This window comes from Colius striatus, chromosome 3, assembly GCF_028858725.1.
Source record: "Colius striatus isolate bColStr4 chromosome 3, bColStr4.1.hap1, whole genome shotgun sequence".
NCBI classification, from domain to species: domain Eukaryota; kingdom Metazoa; phylum Chordata; class Aves; order Coliiformes; family Coliidae; genus Colius; species Colius striatus.
In genome coordinates this window covers 33,804,947-33,819,359 of record NC_084761.1, presented here as the reverse complement: position 1 = coordinate 33,819,359, position 14,413 = coordinate 33,804,947, and the positions used below count along the sequence as shown (strand labels likewise).

Here is a 14,413-nt window from a genome sequence, read left to right as displayed (position 1 = left end):
AATGAAATTGTATTTTGTTCAGGATGGAGGATACAGGAGTACGGAACAAAATGAATGTATCCATTGATCTTTCTTCCTGCTTTTTCCTAAAGGAGACGGAAAAAAATCAAGGAATTGTTGTTCTCTGTGACAGGGATTGCACTTGTAACTGTGACGAGTACTCTTTGAAGAACATACACATGAAGAATTTCTGTGAAATAATAGCTAGCAAACTCCCATTTCCCATCTGTCTTGTATAGGTCTTTGTTGGACCATAGGCCTGATTTCAGGGTAGTTTATTGTTATTTGAGCTTCCTGGTTACATGAGGAAGATTAATTTCTTCTTAAATTAATTGAGGAGTAAGAGTTAGACTTAACTCGTAACAAGCAGAATATGTAAGATTTTAAGTATGTAAGTGACCTTTAATCAGATTAGTTGTTTCTCTTTTGCTCTTGGCAACAACTGGAAATTCCTTGGATGATGGTAGAATGTCTTTGTGCTTTTGTAGCACAACATCCTTCTACAGTAGCTCTGTCTCAGTCCCTGCCTCGTCTCTCTTTTGAACCCTCCACTTAGAAACATTCCTCTTAGAGATGGAAAATTTAAAAGTAGAACATTTTATGGCTATACTGTATTAACAACTGAGACTGTTAGAAAAATAGAAAAAAATTAGACAAACCTGTGATACAAAAATTCTTTTTGCCTTATTTTTCTCCCAGTTGTACTATGAAATACAACTCTCTTCTACCAACAAAAGCAATTTATTTACAAGTGCAGCAATGATTGTTTATTGCAAATACCAAGTAATCTTGAGGACTAAGCCAGGCTCTTCTGAATGATGTACAATCATAGGAAAAGTAGCAATGGGTATAATCTGGAACATAAGAGGTTCCAAAGAAATGCAAGCAAGAATTTTTTCAATGTGAGGGTGATGGAGCACTGGAACAGGCTGCCCAGATAGGCTGTTGAGTCTCCTTCTCAGGAGACATTCAAAACCCACCTGGTTGACTCCTTATGTGACCTACTCTAAGCAGTCCTGCTCTGGCAGGGGGGTTGGACTAGATGATCTTCTGAGGTCCCTTCCGACCTTTAACATTCTGTGATTCTGTGATCTTTTGCCAGAAGAAAAAATTCTTGGGCTTCTTGTGAACCCCTGTACTTGAAACACTGCTTTTACCTACTGATCTCTTGCAGTTTGTTCATATATCTGAAAACTCCCTAGATTTGGGAGGGCCTATTTGAAGGAAAACACCTCCCCAGCCATGCAAATTCACCATGTTCCTCCATGCTGACTTACAGCAAGCTGGAGCATGGCTTTTGTCTTCCAGTGGGCTACACTGGTATGGATGAACAGTGTTCTATGGTGACTTTCATTAGATAACTAGATTTAATACTGAATCACATAGTGCAGCAAAGCATGATATTGTGAGGCTTTAAGGACATTTTATTTCTCTTGAGTTGAGTTAATGGCTTCCAGAAACAAAAAGTCTATAAAGTTATAGTGTAAATGAAAAATTTTAACAGATACAAAGGAGGAGGACTGGGTCTGGGTAAAAATTACTAATTCAGAATAGAAAGCAACTGGGCAAGGAACATGAATAGAAAAGCTGGAATCACAAATTAAGTATCACCCTTTCCTGATCAATAATATGGCAACAGATCAGTGGTTTGGCTTTTATAAAATGCATGTTGTTTTTGTTACATCGACAATAACACTGAAACCTTCCAATCCTGGACCAGGAATAGGGAAGGGTGGGTAAGTGAAGACAAACATAGAATATGTCATTTAGTCTCCTGCTGCATAAGGCTTGCCTCATGTTTTACTGTAGGCACTGGCTCATTATTCTCAAATTATGAATGTTCTAGAACTTCCAGTTCTCTTGGAATTCAAGAGAATGAAAAGACAAAATCCTCATAACTGGGTTAGATTTAAAAGCAGAAGACAAGTTAATTCAACTCATGTATGCCAGCCCTCCACTACAAGCTGCAATAATGAAAAGTGCAATGAAGTATGAACAACAGTGTGCCTGTCCCTTTAACCCACCCTGTCCAACCACATCAAACAGGAAAAAAAGATCTTGAGCATAAGCAGCTTTATGTAGATTCAATTAAGGCCTCAACATTTCTTGATAACTGAAATCAGACATGAATTGTAAAGACTTTTTGAATACTGATATAAAGGCCATGTAAAAGTCTTGAGTATGGGATGGCACCACTGATTTAGAATTGTGCACTCAAAATGATCAGTTTTCCTTTTTCGGTAGCTTATTTTTGCTCTTTTGAATAATTAATGTTCTTTAGCTACACTCTCGATTTTTTTTTCCTAGTTTTGACTTGCATATGCTTAAAGAAAAAGTGTGATACTATACAGCAGCAACTTTTTGACACATATTCTGCACTTCTTGCTTACTCTATATCTGTTTATACTTCAAAGTCAACTCTAAGGTCTTTTGAAATGCTGGCATGTCCTTAAAATGGAATTTATTGGTTTTGTGAGAACAAAGTTTTCTTGAGCCTAGTAGCATGCCTGCCTACTGCTTGTCTGTTAGACCTTTTGTGCATGTCAGCAATGAAGGACAATTAAAGATTAGGGATTAACAGCAACTGTTTTAACTGGTCAGCTCAGAATGGCCACTTTTTCCTTCTGAGCCAGAAAGTTTGGCATTTGTAACAAGCAAAACAAAGAAATACAGTCTGATATTATGGTACACACAAACAAAAACCCTTGGTCCCTTGCCCATGAATTTTTTAAGACTTTTGGGTAGTAGAGAAGTGAGTGCCCATTTGTGACTTTGCCACTCAGAATCTTAAGGGTTGGAAGGGACGTCTAAAGATCACCTAGTCCAACCTCACTGTCAGAGCAGGACCACCTAGATCAGGTCGCACAGGAACACGCCTTGATTTTTAAGCTAAAGTTCCAAATTAATTTAGATTTCCCCCTTCCTCTCATCTCCCTTTTTAAGTTTTCCAACATTTGGAACTATTTCCCTTTCATACATACCTATATTTATTTTCTTTTTTTCTGAGCCGATACGTTTTGCTCTTTTTTCCTTCTGGTTTTCAATTTTTCACACCTTTTATTTCCTTCACTGTTTATTCTCCCAGACCGCTTTCTCTCTTTCTGATCCTTTTCAGTAAACATTAGCTGTCCTGCAAATGGAAGCCAACTGCAAATATGCTAGCATCTACAGAGCAGCTGTTTGAAAGAAACGTAACTTCACTTGAAGGAATTGATAGAAATACTGCCAACCACCCAGCTTAAAACAAAGTCGGAGATGGTGGTCAGATGGACTTTTCACCAGAGATAAGGAAAGAAAATGTCCTGCCATTTGAGTTATTAATGTACTATTCTTTACTAATTTAGAACCACTGAAGATACATCTATGCAGTCTGTGAAGGTTACCAGAACTAAATCTATGTTTTGTAGCATGTGAGACCCATGTGCCAAGCACATAGCCAACTTTTATGTCCTTGTATTAATCTAGTCTTTTTTTCACAAGATCTAATAACATTTGGCATGACATCAACCTTACTTAGGAGTATTAAAGCCAAGAAAGCAGTAACTAGGGTAGTATTTGTTTTGAAAACACTGAAAAGAGAGAGCTGTCTTTTATGGAACTTGGGAAGTTTTTATGACATTTTCATTGACCAGAGATAAACAGTTCTGACTTTGTTAGATTTATGAAGTTGATGGTATGAGACATCCCTTGAAGGCTTCCCTCTTTGGCCAAGAAAAGGCTCGTGGACTGTTTAGTGAAAGACCTGGGGACTTTATTAATCATAACACCTTGTTGAAGTACCTCCATTTATCGTAACTGTAGATCTGGCAATCATCTAATTTCATGCTGCTCTGTTTTTAAGATACATTTTTTTATTTTCAGTGTGCTTTGTTTCTCTGAGAAATGCAGATGTAAAATACTTAATATGAATTCTGAATTTTTCCCGCACTTGTGCCTGCATGTATTATTTTTCCTAAAAATACACAAAAGGAAGCTGAAATATTTTACAGCTTCTTGTGCGTATGCGGATAGTCTAATGAATCTGTGGTTTAGTTGGAAAAGAGAGATATTTAAGTATATATTTGGAACATACTTTACCAAATTAAGTTCTTCTGTATGTTCTTTTTAATGTAGAAGTTCCAAATCCTTAATGTAAAGAGTAGATTCCTTAAACCACTCTTTCTTATCTCTTAAAAAGCTACAAAAAATATATTTCCTTAAAATTTCAAGTGCCTCCTGTTCTATAGCCTTTTCCCAGTTCTGAAAGAAGGAACAGGTGAACTTGTGATGCAATAGACAAGTGTTGAACTTCACATAGTATTGAGCATAGTCTGAGTTCTTCAGCTGTCCTGTTTTTCTCTGAACTTAGCAGCCCAAACTGGGAACCTGCTGCTGGAAGTGCGCCTACCAAATGCGATGTCTGTTTGGAAAAGGGGAAAAAATATGTCAGAGAGTATAGATGAGAATTTTGCTATTTGCATATTAACAGACAAAGCCAAAGGGTATTCCAGACATGTCTTCAGGGATGCTGAGTTCTGTGATATTCCCAGTAATAGGAAGTTTCAGGAGTCTACTTGAAGCCTACTTTTTAAGCTACAGCTCCAGCAGTCAGTCGTTATGTTCTGTGGTACACGCCATGCTGAGATTGCCAATGCTGTAGGTGAACATATGCAATACATTCATTCCCCACCCAAACAGTGTTTCCCAACAGTATGGTTTTTGCATATACTGCACACTAAAACAGTTTGGGCATGTGTTTTACTTGACTTTTTCAGTAACATTATGCTGTGAGTAAACAGTCTGGGGATAGTTGTATGGAAGATTAACCTTCTTAAAACACTTTCTCAGCAGGAGCAGATATTTACCATACAAAAAAACCATTTGTAGAATATCTGAAGAATAATGACTATGTCTGTCTTAAACAGCCATATATAATAATGTATTTACCTACACATATGTGTTTTGTATGTATGGAGGAGGAAGCTGTATGTGGTTTTGATGTATGTAGGAGGGCTTTGCAGTGTGGACAGATGATAGACATTGGTACAAGTATGCAGGTGGTCCCATCACATCTTGGTTTTAGCTGTATATGGATCTATACGGCAATTCATCAGTAATTTCATACTTGAGAACTAGCTTTTGACTGCAGTTGTTCAATCATAGGAAATTGATTGGTTTTGGTTTTAATCTAGCCTTAAGGTAGTTTCCCTTTGTTTCCAGTCCTTCTTTTCTAAGCTAAGTCTTTGTTAATGTGAGTATATTGTGTTCAGTATTATTATTAAAAAATGGGGGGGAGGGGTATCCCAAAACACTGAAGTCTGTCAAAAGATGAAGGCTGTGAAACAAACAGCCACTAGGAAAGATTTTTAGTAGAAATACAATGATCATACTGAAAAGCACTTTTTTTTTCAGCAGGTATAATGTAACTCACTGAGTTGTTTCTAGGATAAAAAGCCTTTCTATTTTCTATATTTATCAAGAAACATGTGTGAGTTCTCCATTCAGAAGTCTTTTTCCAGACTAGATGCAGCAATAGTGTGTCAGCCAAAGCAGCAGCCTATCAGCTGAATAGAGATTTTTGAAAATATTCCACATGGTAAATAGGTTTAGGCTTCAGTTTGCATCTAAGGTGATTTTTAAGAAGTCTGTTTTCATCAATGATTTTTCCACAATATTACTGAATGACTCACATTGTTTGTTCAAAGGTACAATTAATTCCAAGTGATAGTTACTTAAACCATCTTAAAATTTATTCCAGGCTCATAGGTTTTACTCAGCTTTAATCTTTATTGGAATTTATTGGAATTGTGTACAACACGTAATCTAGAGTTGCTTCCAGTTAGCAGGAGAATCTTATGCTGGACTTTACCTTATACTTTTTAAGAGCTTGAGACAACTCCCATAATGTTAGTATAAGAATTTTCAATGTTTAAGCAAATGAGAATTATGTGGTGATTTTGATTAGATGTCAACTGGGCATTAGTACAGAATTAGATCCTTTAGTCCAAAAATTTCAGTGCTTATCTTCTCCTGTGCTGAATTAGTCTATTGATGTTATGTTGTCACCCTTCTGTAACAGAAGTACATAATTATGGAGCAAAATGATTTTTAGTTTAAAAGAAAAATGTTGACAAATGAAATTTTTAACAAAAGAAAAAATGGTAGCAAGATACAAATGTCTATTTTATCAAATTGCCCCTTTCAGTAAGCAGAGGCTTCTTAAATACATGAAGTACTCTTTGCAAATTTCTGTTCATTATGTGGAAAATCATTAGACAAGTAGAGGACAGAGTCCTTTTAGTCCACATTAGTTCTTGATATGACCAACATTTTTCTTGCCTATTCTTATCTTGTGTATACCCTGTCAATTATCGATAAGCCAGGAAAATTTTCTGAAATTAGATGTTATAATCTTCTGCTACAAAGTAAACTGTATGCAGAAAAAGGCCTAATTTTTCCAGCAAAATATAGTTAATGAGCTGGAAGCTTATGGCCTCAAGGCCAGTTGCTATTTTATTACTTTTGTTGTGTAGAAACAGCAGATTTACCAGGTCTCATAAGAATTTCACAGAATCCTTCTAAAAGGTTAATTTTTTTGGAACAGAAGAAAATGGCAACCTGTGCTTTGTTGTCGTTCTACATTTTAAGGAGCATTACATTTATAATTTGATTTTTTCAGTTTTCCTTTGTTTAATACAAAATAACTACTGGTTTTAATACATTACTTTCCTGAAAGCAAAGAATAGAAGCTTAGTCACAGTTTCCAAATATTTTTTACACAATAAATCTATATAATTAGTGATACATCTTCCTTATGTGATATTTTATGTTGCCTGAATGTACTAGGACATTCTGAATTCAGCTTGTGTTCATGTTTGATGTTGACAGGCACATACTAGCATTGTTAAAAAGAGTCAGTAACATGACACTACGTGACCCACCTAAAGCTCCCTCAAGAGTTATTTTTACTGCTTAATCCCACTACTAACAGAAATATCTTTAAAAATGTAATCATTGAGAGTTAATAGGTAACTTAATTAGGGAGCTGGTGTGCAATGACCCCTGAGTGAGCCTCCAGCCTCTTGGAAGATGTGTGCCAGTCAACTCTGGAAGGTCTGGGAAAGTGAACCATCGCAACTCATGTGATGCACCTCTGTCTCTGGTGTCTGCAGGTGAAAATGCAGGCTGGCAATGACCTTAGGGAATTCTAGTTGTGTTTTGCAAATTATGCATGATATTCAGGATGCTTTTTCTGTGACACAGAGGTGAACATGTTAAAACGCCAGTCATTTCGACTGAACTGGACTTGGATTTCACTGGAGTAGGGGAACTATGTCGTTGAAAGCTTCAAGTTTCTAAAGGTGACTATTAGATGCAGAGGATACCTACAAGAAACCTCTTTTATAAGTAAGTAAATCTTTAATGTTTGAAGCTTCTTGCACCAGAAAAGGCAGCTGTTAAGGAGCTGTTTCACAGTTTCTTGTTCCTCTGTTTACATAATAAATACCAAATAATGAGAATAACGAAGATATAGATTTTTATTACTCAGATGTGGCTGTGTGTTTCTTTTTCCACTGCTGCCACCCAGAAATCTGGGTGTGCATATTAGTAGATGTAAGAACAAATCAGTAAAATCAACTTCTGCTGTGTGCTCACTGTCATCTTCCTGAAATCAATTGCCAGACAAAAAAACAGAAATTGGGATATTCTGCTTTGTCTATTTTGGCAGGAGGATGCGTTTTGTAACACATTAACTTTAGCTGTAAGTAAACAAGTTTTTTGAGTGCCGAACCAAGTTGTGGAGAAGTCTAGGTACAACTTCTTGCTTTACAAGGGCGGCTTTATATTGGCCCTTTTGCTACAAGAAAATCCAAAAGCTACTAGAAATTCTTGAAGGGTGGTCTCCTAGCAGAGGTGGCCAGTGTAGAGCACGTTAACATTATGGATGTGCTATGACAGTCATGACAGATGTGCAAAGTAAATAGGAATCGTAGAAGTCTTCGACTCAGGGAGAGCACTGAGCAGAAAGGTCCTTTTCTTCCTGATTCTAAAACAAAACAAAATTTAAAAGGTTTAAAGTTTAGGCTTTTTCATCATTTGAACCAGTGCATGACAATACTTGTTTTGTGCAACACAAAAATATCTGACTGTTTTCTGAATATTATTTAAGTCAGGCACTTAAAAACCTCAGCAACTGCAGTATAGAAAAAATGGGAATTTAGGAATGATTTAGGAATTAAACTATTTAGGAATGATTTCATACTCCACAGCCTTTGGAACTTTTTTGCTAGCCAGTAGATTCTCTCACAAATACATAGGCTATTGAGAGGGATTCATTATTCTCAACTGGGGAGGTAAAGTGATTCATAATTGCTGGTGCTGAACCTTAAGAAAAAGATGCTTATATATTTTAACTAAAACTGGATTGAAACCCAAAGGCAGTAATGAATTTCAAAATTGCATGGTGAGTTAGAGATCTTTGCTTCATTACATCCACAGTTGGATTCTGCCAATATGGGGGCACCTTTGATTAAAACAAACAAGAAAACTTGCTATAAAAATACATAGGCACACACATTAAAAATGTGTAGCAACAAATTGTATTTAAAAAATATTTTTGGAGTGTCTTTCTATGATATATTCTTATGTATGGTGCAGTCTCAAAAAAAAAAAAAGTAAATTGAGTGCTTGTGCTACATTAAGTAGTAAAAGCTGAAATGGATCCTATGTCAATTATAGCACACTGCATGTGCATTTCCAGTAAAGCATGCTCACTTTTCTGGATATTGTTTTTGCTGTTTGAAAACATTTTGTGGTTTATTATCCTTTTCTCATGCTGCAGCAAAAGCCATCTGATCTGACAGCAAATAAAACTTACTTTGAGTTAAATCCTCACCTGCTGCTTTACTTGGAACTGAGGGGATTAATCCCTAGCCCTAGAATCTCTATGCAACTGCCCTCTGTGGTTTTTGTTAAGGTGACCATGTATTGTCTTTTAAACCTGTAAAGTGAAAAGTTTCTGCTTGAATAATATCCCAGCAGAGCAAATTGATATCCAAGTATTGCAGTTTAGATTTACACAAGGAAGAAAATATGGGGATGAGGGAGAAGAGGAAAATTTGCATAGTGCGATAGACCTAATAACGTTGTTCTGTCAACACGGAGCTGCAATTCCACATCACATGTCCAGTATTTACTCACCTAGCTAGGAGGGCGTCTCCAGAAGCAAGATTTGGATAGATGCAAAAGTCTTTAGGACAGGACAAGGTGTAATGGGATGAAGCTGGAACACAAGAAGTTCCATTTAAATATAAGAAAAAACTATTTTACTGTGTGAGTGATAGAGCAGTGGAACAGACTGCCCAGAGGGGTTGTGGAGTCTCCTTCCTTGGAGGTCTTCAAGACCCACCTGGACATGTTCCTATGCAACCTGATCTAGGTGAACCTGCTTCTGCAGGGGGTTGGACTAGATGATCTCTAAAGGTCCCTTCCAATCCTACCATTCTGTGATTCTATGATTCTATTTAGTGTACAAGCGAAAGGGGTAAGAGTACTCCACAGCTCATAAATGTGGATAAGTACAGCACAGGTACAGAGCAGTAACAGAAACTGTGAACATAAAGTATCAGGATATCATAAAGTGTCAGGATTCATTTCTCTTTGAAAGATGTGATTAGTGGGCTTGGTTTTTTATTTGCTTTCGTTTTCTTTATGCAGGTGACTAAATTATAGCTTCAGTGAAGTTTTGAACACTTTCATTGACACAAATAAGTTTCTTAACAGACTGATAATTCTTTTCTGAAGGCATAACTAGACAACTTGTTCCACAAATAAAAAGCAAAGCAAATAAAAAAATAAATTTGCTGGTGGTGCAAATCCACAGCAGTTCTTAAGTCAATATTGCATGTAAGCCTTACTCTTTTTTTTTTTTACATAAGTGTTTCACATAAATGAGCAGAAGTACGTCCCCACACACACTCTCTAAGAGTCACATAGTGAGGTAAATGTGAAGATCAAATTCATATTCATTTTTCAGGAGGAGTCCTCATTCTAAAGTCCCAGTGACTTTCATAGACATTCTGGTCCATGAAAGAATAATGTCTAGAAGTGAAAAAGGAAAACATCTTGCCATTTTTTCAGTGCAAACGTTACAAAATGTGGTCAGACGTGTGCTGTTAAATTGAGTGTTGCTCCATGTCCTCAACAGCAAAACCTATTTAGGGGGATTATCCCCTCCCTCTCCCAACTGCTTTTGTGCTCTTCTTCTCTCACAAAATTGCTTTTTATTGTGACTGTTCAACTGCTGATGAGGCTGTGGTCTACATCATTGGTGACAAAGCATAGTTTTGAAAGTTGTTTTTTTTCAATTAGGTGTCTCACTTTTCTCACCTGCTTGAAGTGCAGCTCTATACCTGAAAAAAAAAACCAAAAACAAAGACACAGGATAATTGGAGATAATAGTGACTTGGGAGCAGAAATGGTTTCATGAGGATGCTGGGTAACAATTAGAGATCCCTGAGACACTTTGGTACTGAAGTAATTATAAATAGGAAGAATTTAATGTGTTTAACTTTTTACCAAAATGCATTTATTAGTTCGAGCTTACAACACTTTTTCTGTGTTTGTTTAATTTAAAGGGCAGTTGTTCTTTCAAGTCCTGAGTCCCTGTAATTCCTGTTTTACCCTCCTTCCTCATAGGTTCTGCTACTGGCACAGTACCATCCACTGTCTTGTCTTCTGACTACATCTCATGTCCTGAAGATCATAGCAGCATTGTTCACTTTGATAAGGATGAGGCTGAGAAAATCTGTTGCGTTATCATTATTGATGACTCTCTGTATGAGCAAGATGAGACCTTCAATATTTCTCTGAGCATGCCAGTGGGTGGCCAAATTGATGCTGAATTCCCAAGCACCAAATAATTGTCTTGGCTGACATAGGTGATGGTGAATACAAAAAAGGTATTTTTTTTTTTTTTCTTGGACTTTCCTCTTTGGAGGTTTTCTTGATTAAATAATCTCTTCCACTGTGTTCTTGTCTTTCAAACTACTGAAAACATGGGTCTAAAGTTTGTTTATTCAGTAGAGAAACTGGCAGAACAGACATGAACTATATTGAGGATACAGTGTAAATATGTATCATGTGCTTTGGTTTACACTGTTTTGTTATTGTAGTAGAAGTTGAGGATTAGATTTTATTTTCTTTACTGGAGTAAGAAGGACTAGACAGCTGTTTTATTACTCTGAAGTGGATTTGTGAGGACTGGGTTTACTGTTTCTGCAGTTGAGTCTGTAATTACAGATTTTTTACACAGGTATGGGATTAGTTTTGTGACAATATTATAGATGAAAGAAATTGTATACCATCAGATGAAGCTTAAGAGTAGAAATAGCTAATAGAGGCTAATCTGTTGTGCATAGTAGTTTCTAACAGGTCACAAGTAGTGCACTTTTAAGGTAGAAATGCAAATCTTCCTTTTTTATTATGAAATTGGAGACACTTCAATTCAAGAATTCACACTGTTAGCCAGAAGCAGAAGAAAAGCCATGTACTTTATTGTTATGTTTCTGTTTGTTCTTTTAGTTCCTGTATAAATCTTTTGTGCTAATCCAATCTTGTGAATGTAACTGTGCAAAATAATGCAAGAATTTTGTACTGTTGATTAGGCAAATCCATGTTATACAATAGTGGTCAGGTTCAGTATTTAAGCTGTATTGAGCAGATTCCTTGGAGCATTTGATTATCTTCATAAATAATGAGAACTTGGAGGCTGGTGCCAGTGTCCCGTAATTGAAAAGTAATTTTCACTCTATTACATAGAGAAAAGTAAGAAGCTAAAGATCCAGGAAAATATTTGTACTACCTACCATTTATTTTTGCCCTTTTACATGTCCTGCAGAAGTTAACTAGTCAAAACAGACACAGTTAAATTGATGAGGGGGAAAAAATGTTTTCCCAAATGAAGTATGCATGAGCCAAAATAATCACTGGTGTAATTTCTCAGAGGCTAAAGTATTTACACAGGGAGTAAATTTGCCATAAGAATGAAATTAGTAAGAGTATGATGGTCTTTAGCTTGACAAGATTTTTTTTAAAGTTTCTTTATCTTTTTGAGATAATACGAAGGGAAAGTAATGCAGAATTAAGCTGTTGCAGCAAGGAAATACTTTTTTTCTTTACCAGACTCAATGACCAATGTTTATTTTCATGGAAAATAGAATTATTAATTATCAGCAGATGAAAACTGATTTCTATGCAGTTTTTAATAAATAGAAATTTATTTTATACACATATGTAAAGCAACATTAGTAGATAATTATTTTAATTGCCAGAAAATTATCATGCTTCTGCTTTTCAATATAAGTTTCATAGATTTGCATGCATTCACTTTGTTTCTTTATTATAAAGCTTTCTTTCTAAGAGTACCATCTGGTAAAATACTTAACAGCCTATCATCAGATAAATTCAGAGTAATTCTGAACTCAGTCTATGTTGTATGGAAAGACAGCCAGGGCTTAAGTTCAGTTTGTTAAAGAGTATGTTCTGAAATCTTAAGATACTTCTCATTTCAGAACATACCTCACTTTGTAAGACTATTTTAACTTTGAATAAACAGAGAGGAAACGGATTGCTGTTCTATTTGACCTGGAAGCAGACTGACAGTATTAGATTGATTAATAAGAAACTGGACAACCTTCTTTCTCAAATGTGTAAAATGAGAGTTTCAATGATATCTTTATTCACCAAACATTTCTGATCACAGAATCACATGGAATCTTCAGGGTTGGAAGGGACCTGGAAAGATCATCTAGTCCAACCTCCCTGCCAATGCAGGACCACCTATAGTAGATCAGAGAAACCTGTCCACGTAGATTTTTAATGTCTTCAGCGAAGGAGATTCAACAGCCCATCTGGGCATCAGTGCTCTGTCACTCTCACAGTGAAGAAGTTTTTCCTTGTATTTCTTTGGAACCTCTTATGTTCCAGCTTACACCCATTGCCCCTTGTCCTGTCATTGGACATCACTGAGAACAGCCTGGCTCCATCCTCCTGACACCCACACTTTATGTATTTGTAAACATTAATGAGGTCAGCCCTCAGTCTCCTCTTCTCCAAGCTGAAGAGCCCCAGCTCCCTCAGCCTTTCATCAGAAGAGAGATGTTCCACTCCATCATCTTTGTGGCCCTGTACTGAACCCTCTCCAGCAGCTCCCTGTCCTTCTTGAACTGAGGGGTCCAGAACTGGACACAATATTCCAGATGCAGTCTTACGAGGGCAGAGTAGAGGGGGAGGAGAGCCTCTCTTGACCTACTCACCAAAGCTTTTCTAATACACCCCAGGATGCCATTGGCCTTCCTGGCCATGAGGGCACATTACTGGCTCATGCTTCTCCTGCTGTCCAGCAAGACCCCAGGTCCCTTTCCCCTACACTGTGCTCTAACAGTTCATTCCCCAATCTGTACTGGTACATGGGGTTCTTCTTTCCCAGATGCAAGACTCTACACTTGTCCTTGTTGAGTTTCATTAGATTTCTCCCTGCCCAATTCTCCAGGTCTCATTGAATGGCAGCACAGCCTTCTGGAGTGTCAACCACTCCCCTCAGTTTAGTATTGTCAGCAAACTTGCTGACAGTGCCCTCTGTTCACACAGCAAGGTCATTAATGAATATATTGCACAGTACTAGTCCCAGCACCGACCCCTGAGGGACTCCACTAGATACAAGCCTCCAACTAGGCCTTGCCCCATTGGTCACAACTCTCTGCCTTCTTCCTTTCAACCAATTAACAATTCACCTCACTAATTGATCATCCAGCCCAAACTTTCTCAGTTTTGCTGTGAGGATGCTGTGGCAGACAGTGTCAAATGCTTCACTAAAATAAAGATAAACCACATCCACTGTAATACCACCATCTGTCTACCTCGTTATGTCTTCATAAAAGGCTATCAGGTAAAACCCTTGGTAAAGCCATGTTGACTGCTCCCAATGACACTCTTGTCCTTTAAATGCCTGGAGACAGCACCCAGGATAAGTTGTTCCATCACCTTTCCAGGGATGGAGGTGAGGCTGACCAGTCTGTAGGTACCCAGCTCCTTCTTCTTACCCTTTCTGAAGACTGGACTGACATTTGCTTTTGTCCAGTCCTCAGGCACCTCTCCTGTTCTTCATGATTTACTAATGATAATGGAGAGTATAATACTTGTACAGGACTTAAGTGTATAACCATAGCTAAGTATATACACTTACTACTCATAAGTGGATAGTCCTTCAGTCCATTAAAGTGAAGAAGATTTTATACCCTTATGCCTGGTTTTGTCTGGAAGATGAACACTTTGGTGTTTTTGGTAATACTAGGCAAAATGGGTTGTTTAAACATAAAATTTCCCATTGTTTATTGTAACATGATAACAACTGAAGTATGCAGACCAAGCTTGA

At 37.2% G+C, this 14,413-nt stretch overlaps 1 protein-coding gene across 1 annotated transcript in view; it reads left to right on the top strand.

Moving 5' to 3' along the window:
- Positions 1-14,413, top strand: part of FREM3 (FRAS1 related extracellular matrix 3) — a 52,042-nt gene that overhangs the window by 15,836 nt on the left and 21,793 nt on the right. The window contains 2 exon segments of the mRNA XM_061993170.1: positions 10,678-10,896; positions 10,899-10,925. Coding sequence (XP_061849154.1) covers positions 10,678-10,896; positions 10,899-10,925 — 246 coding nt within the window.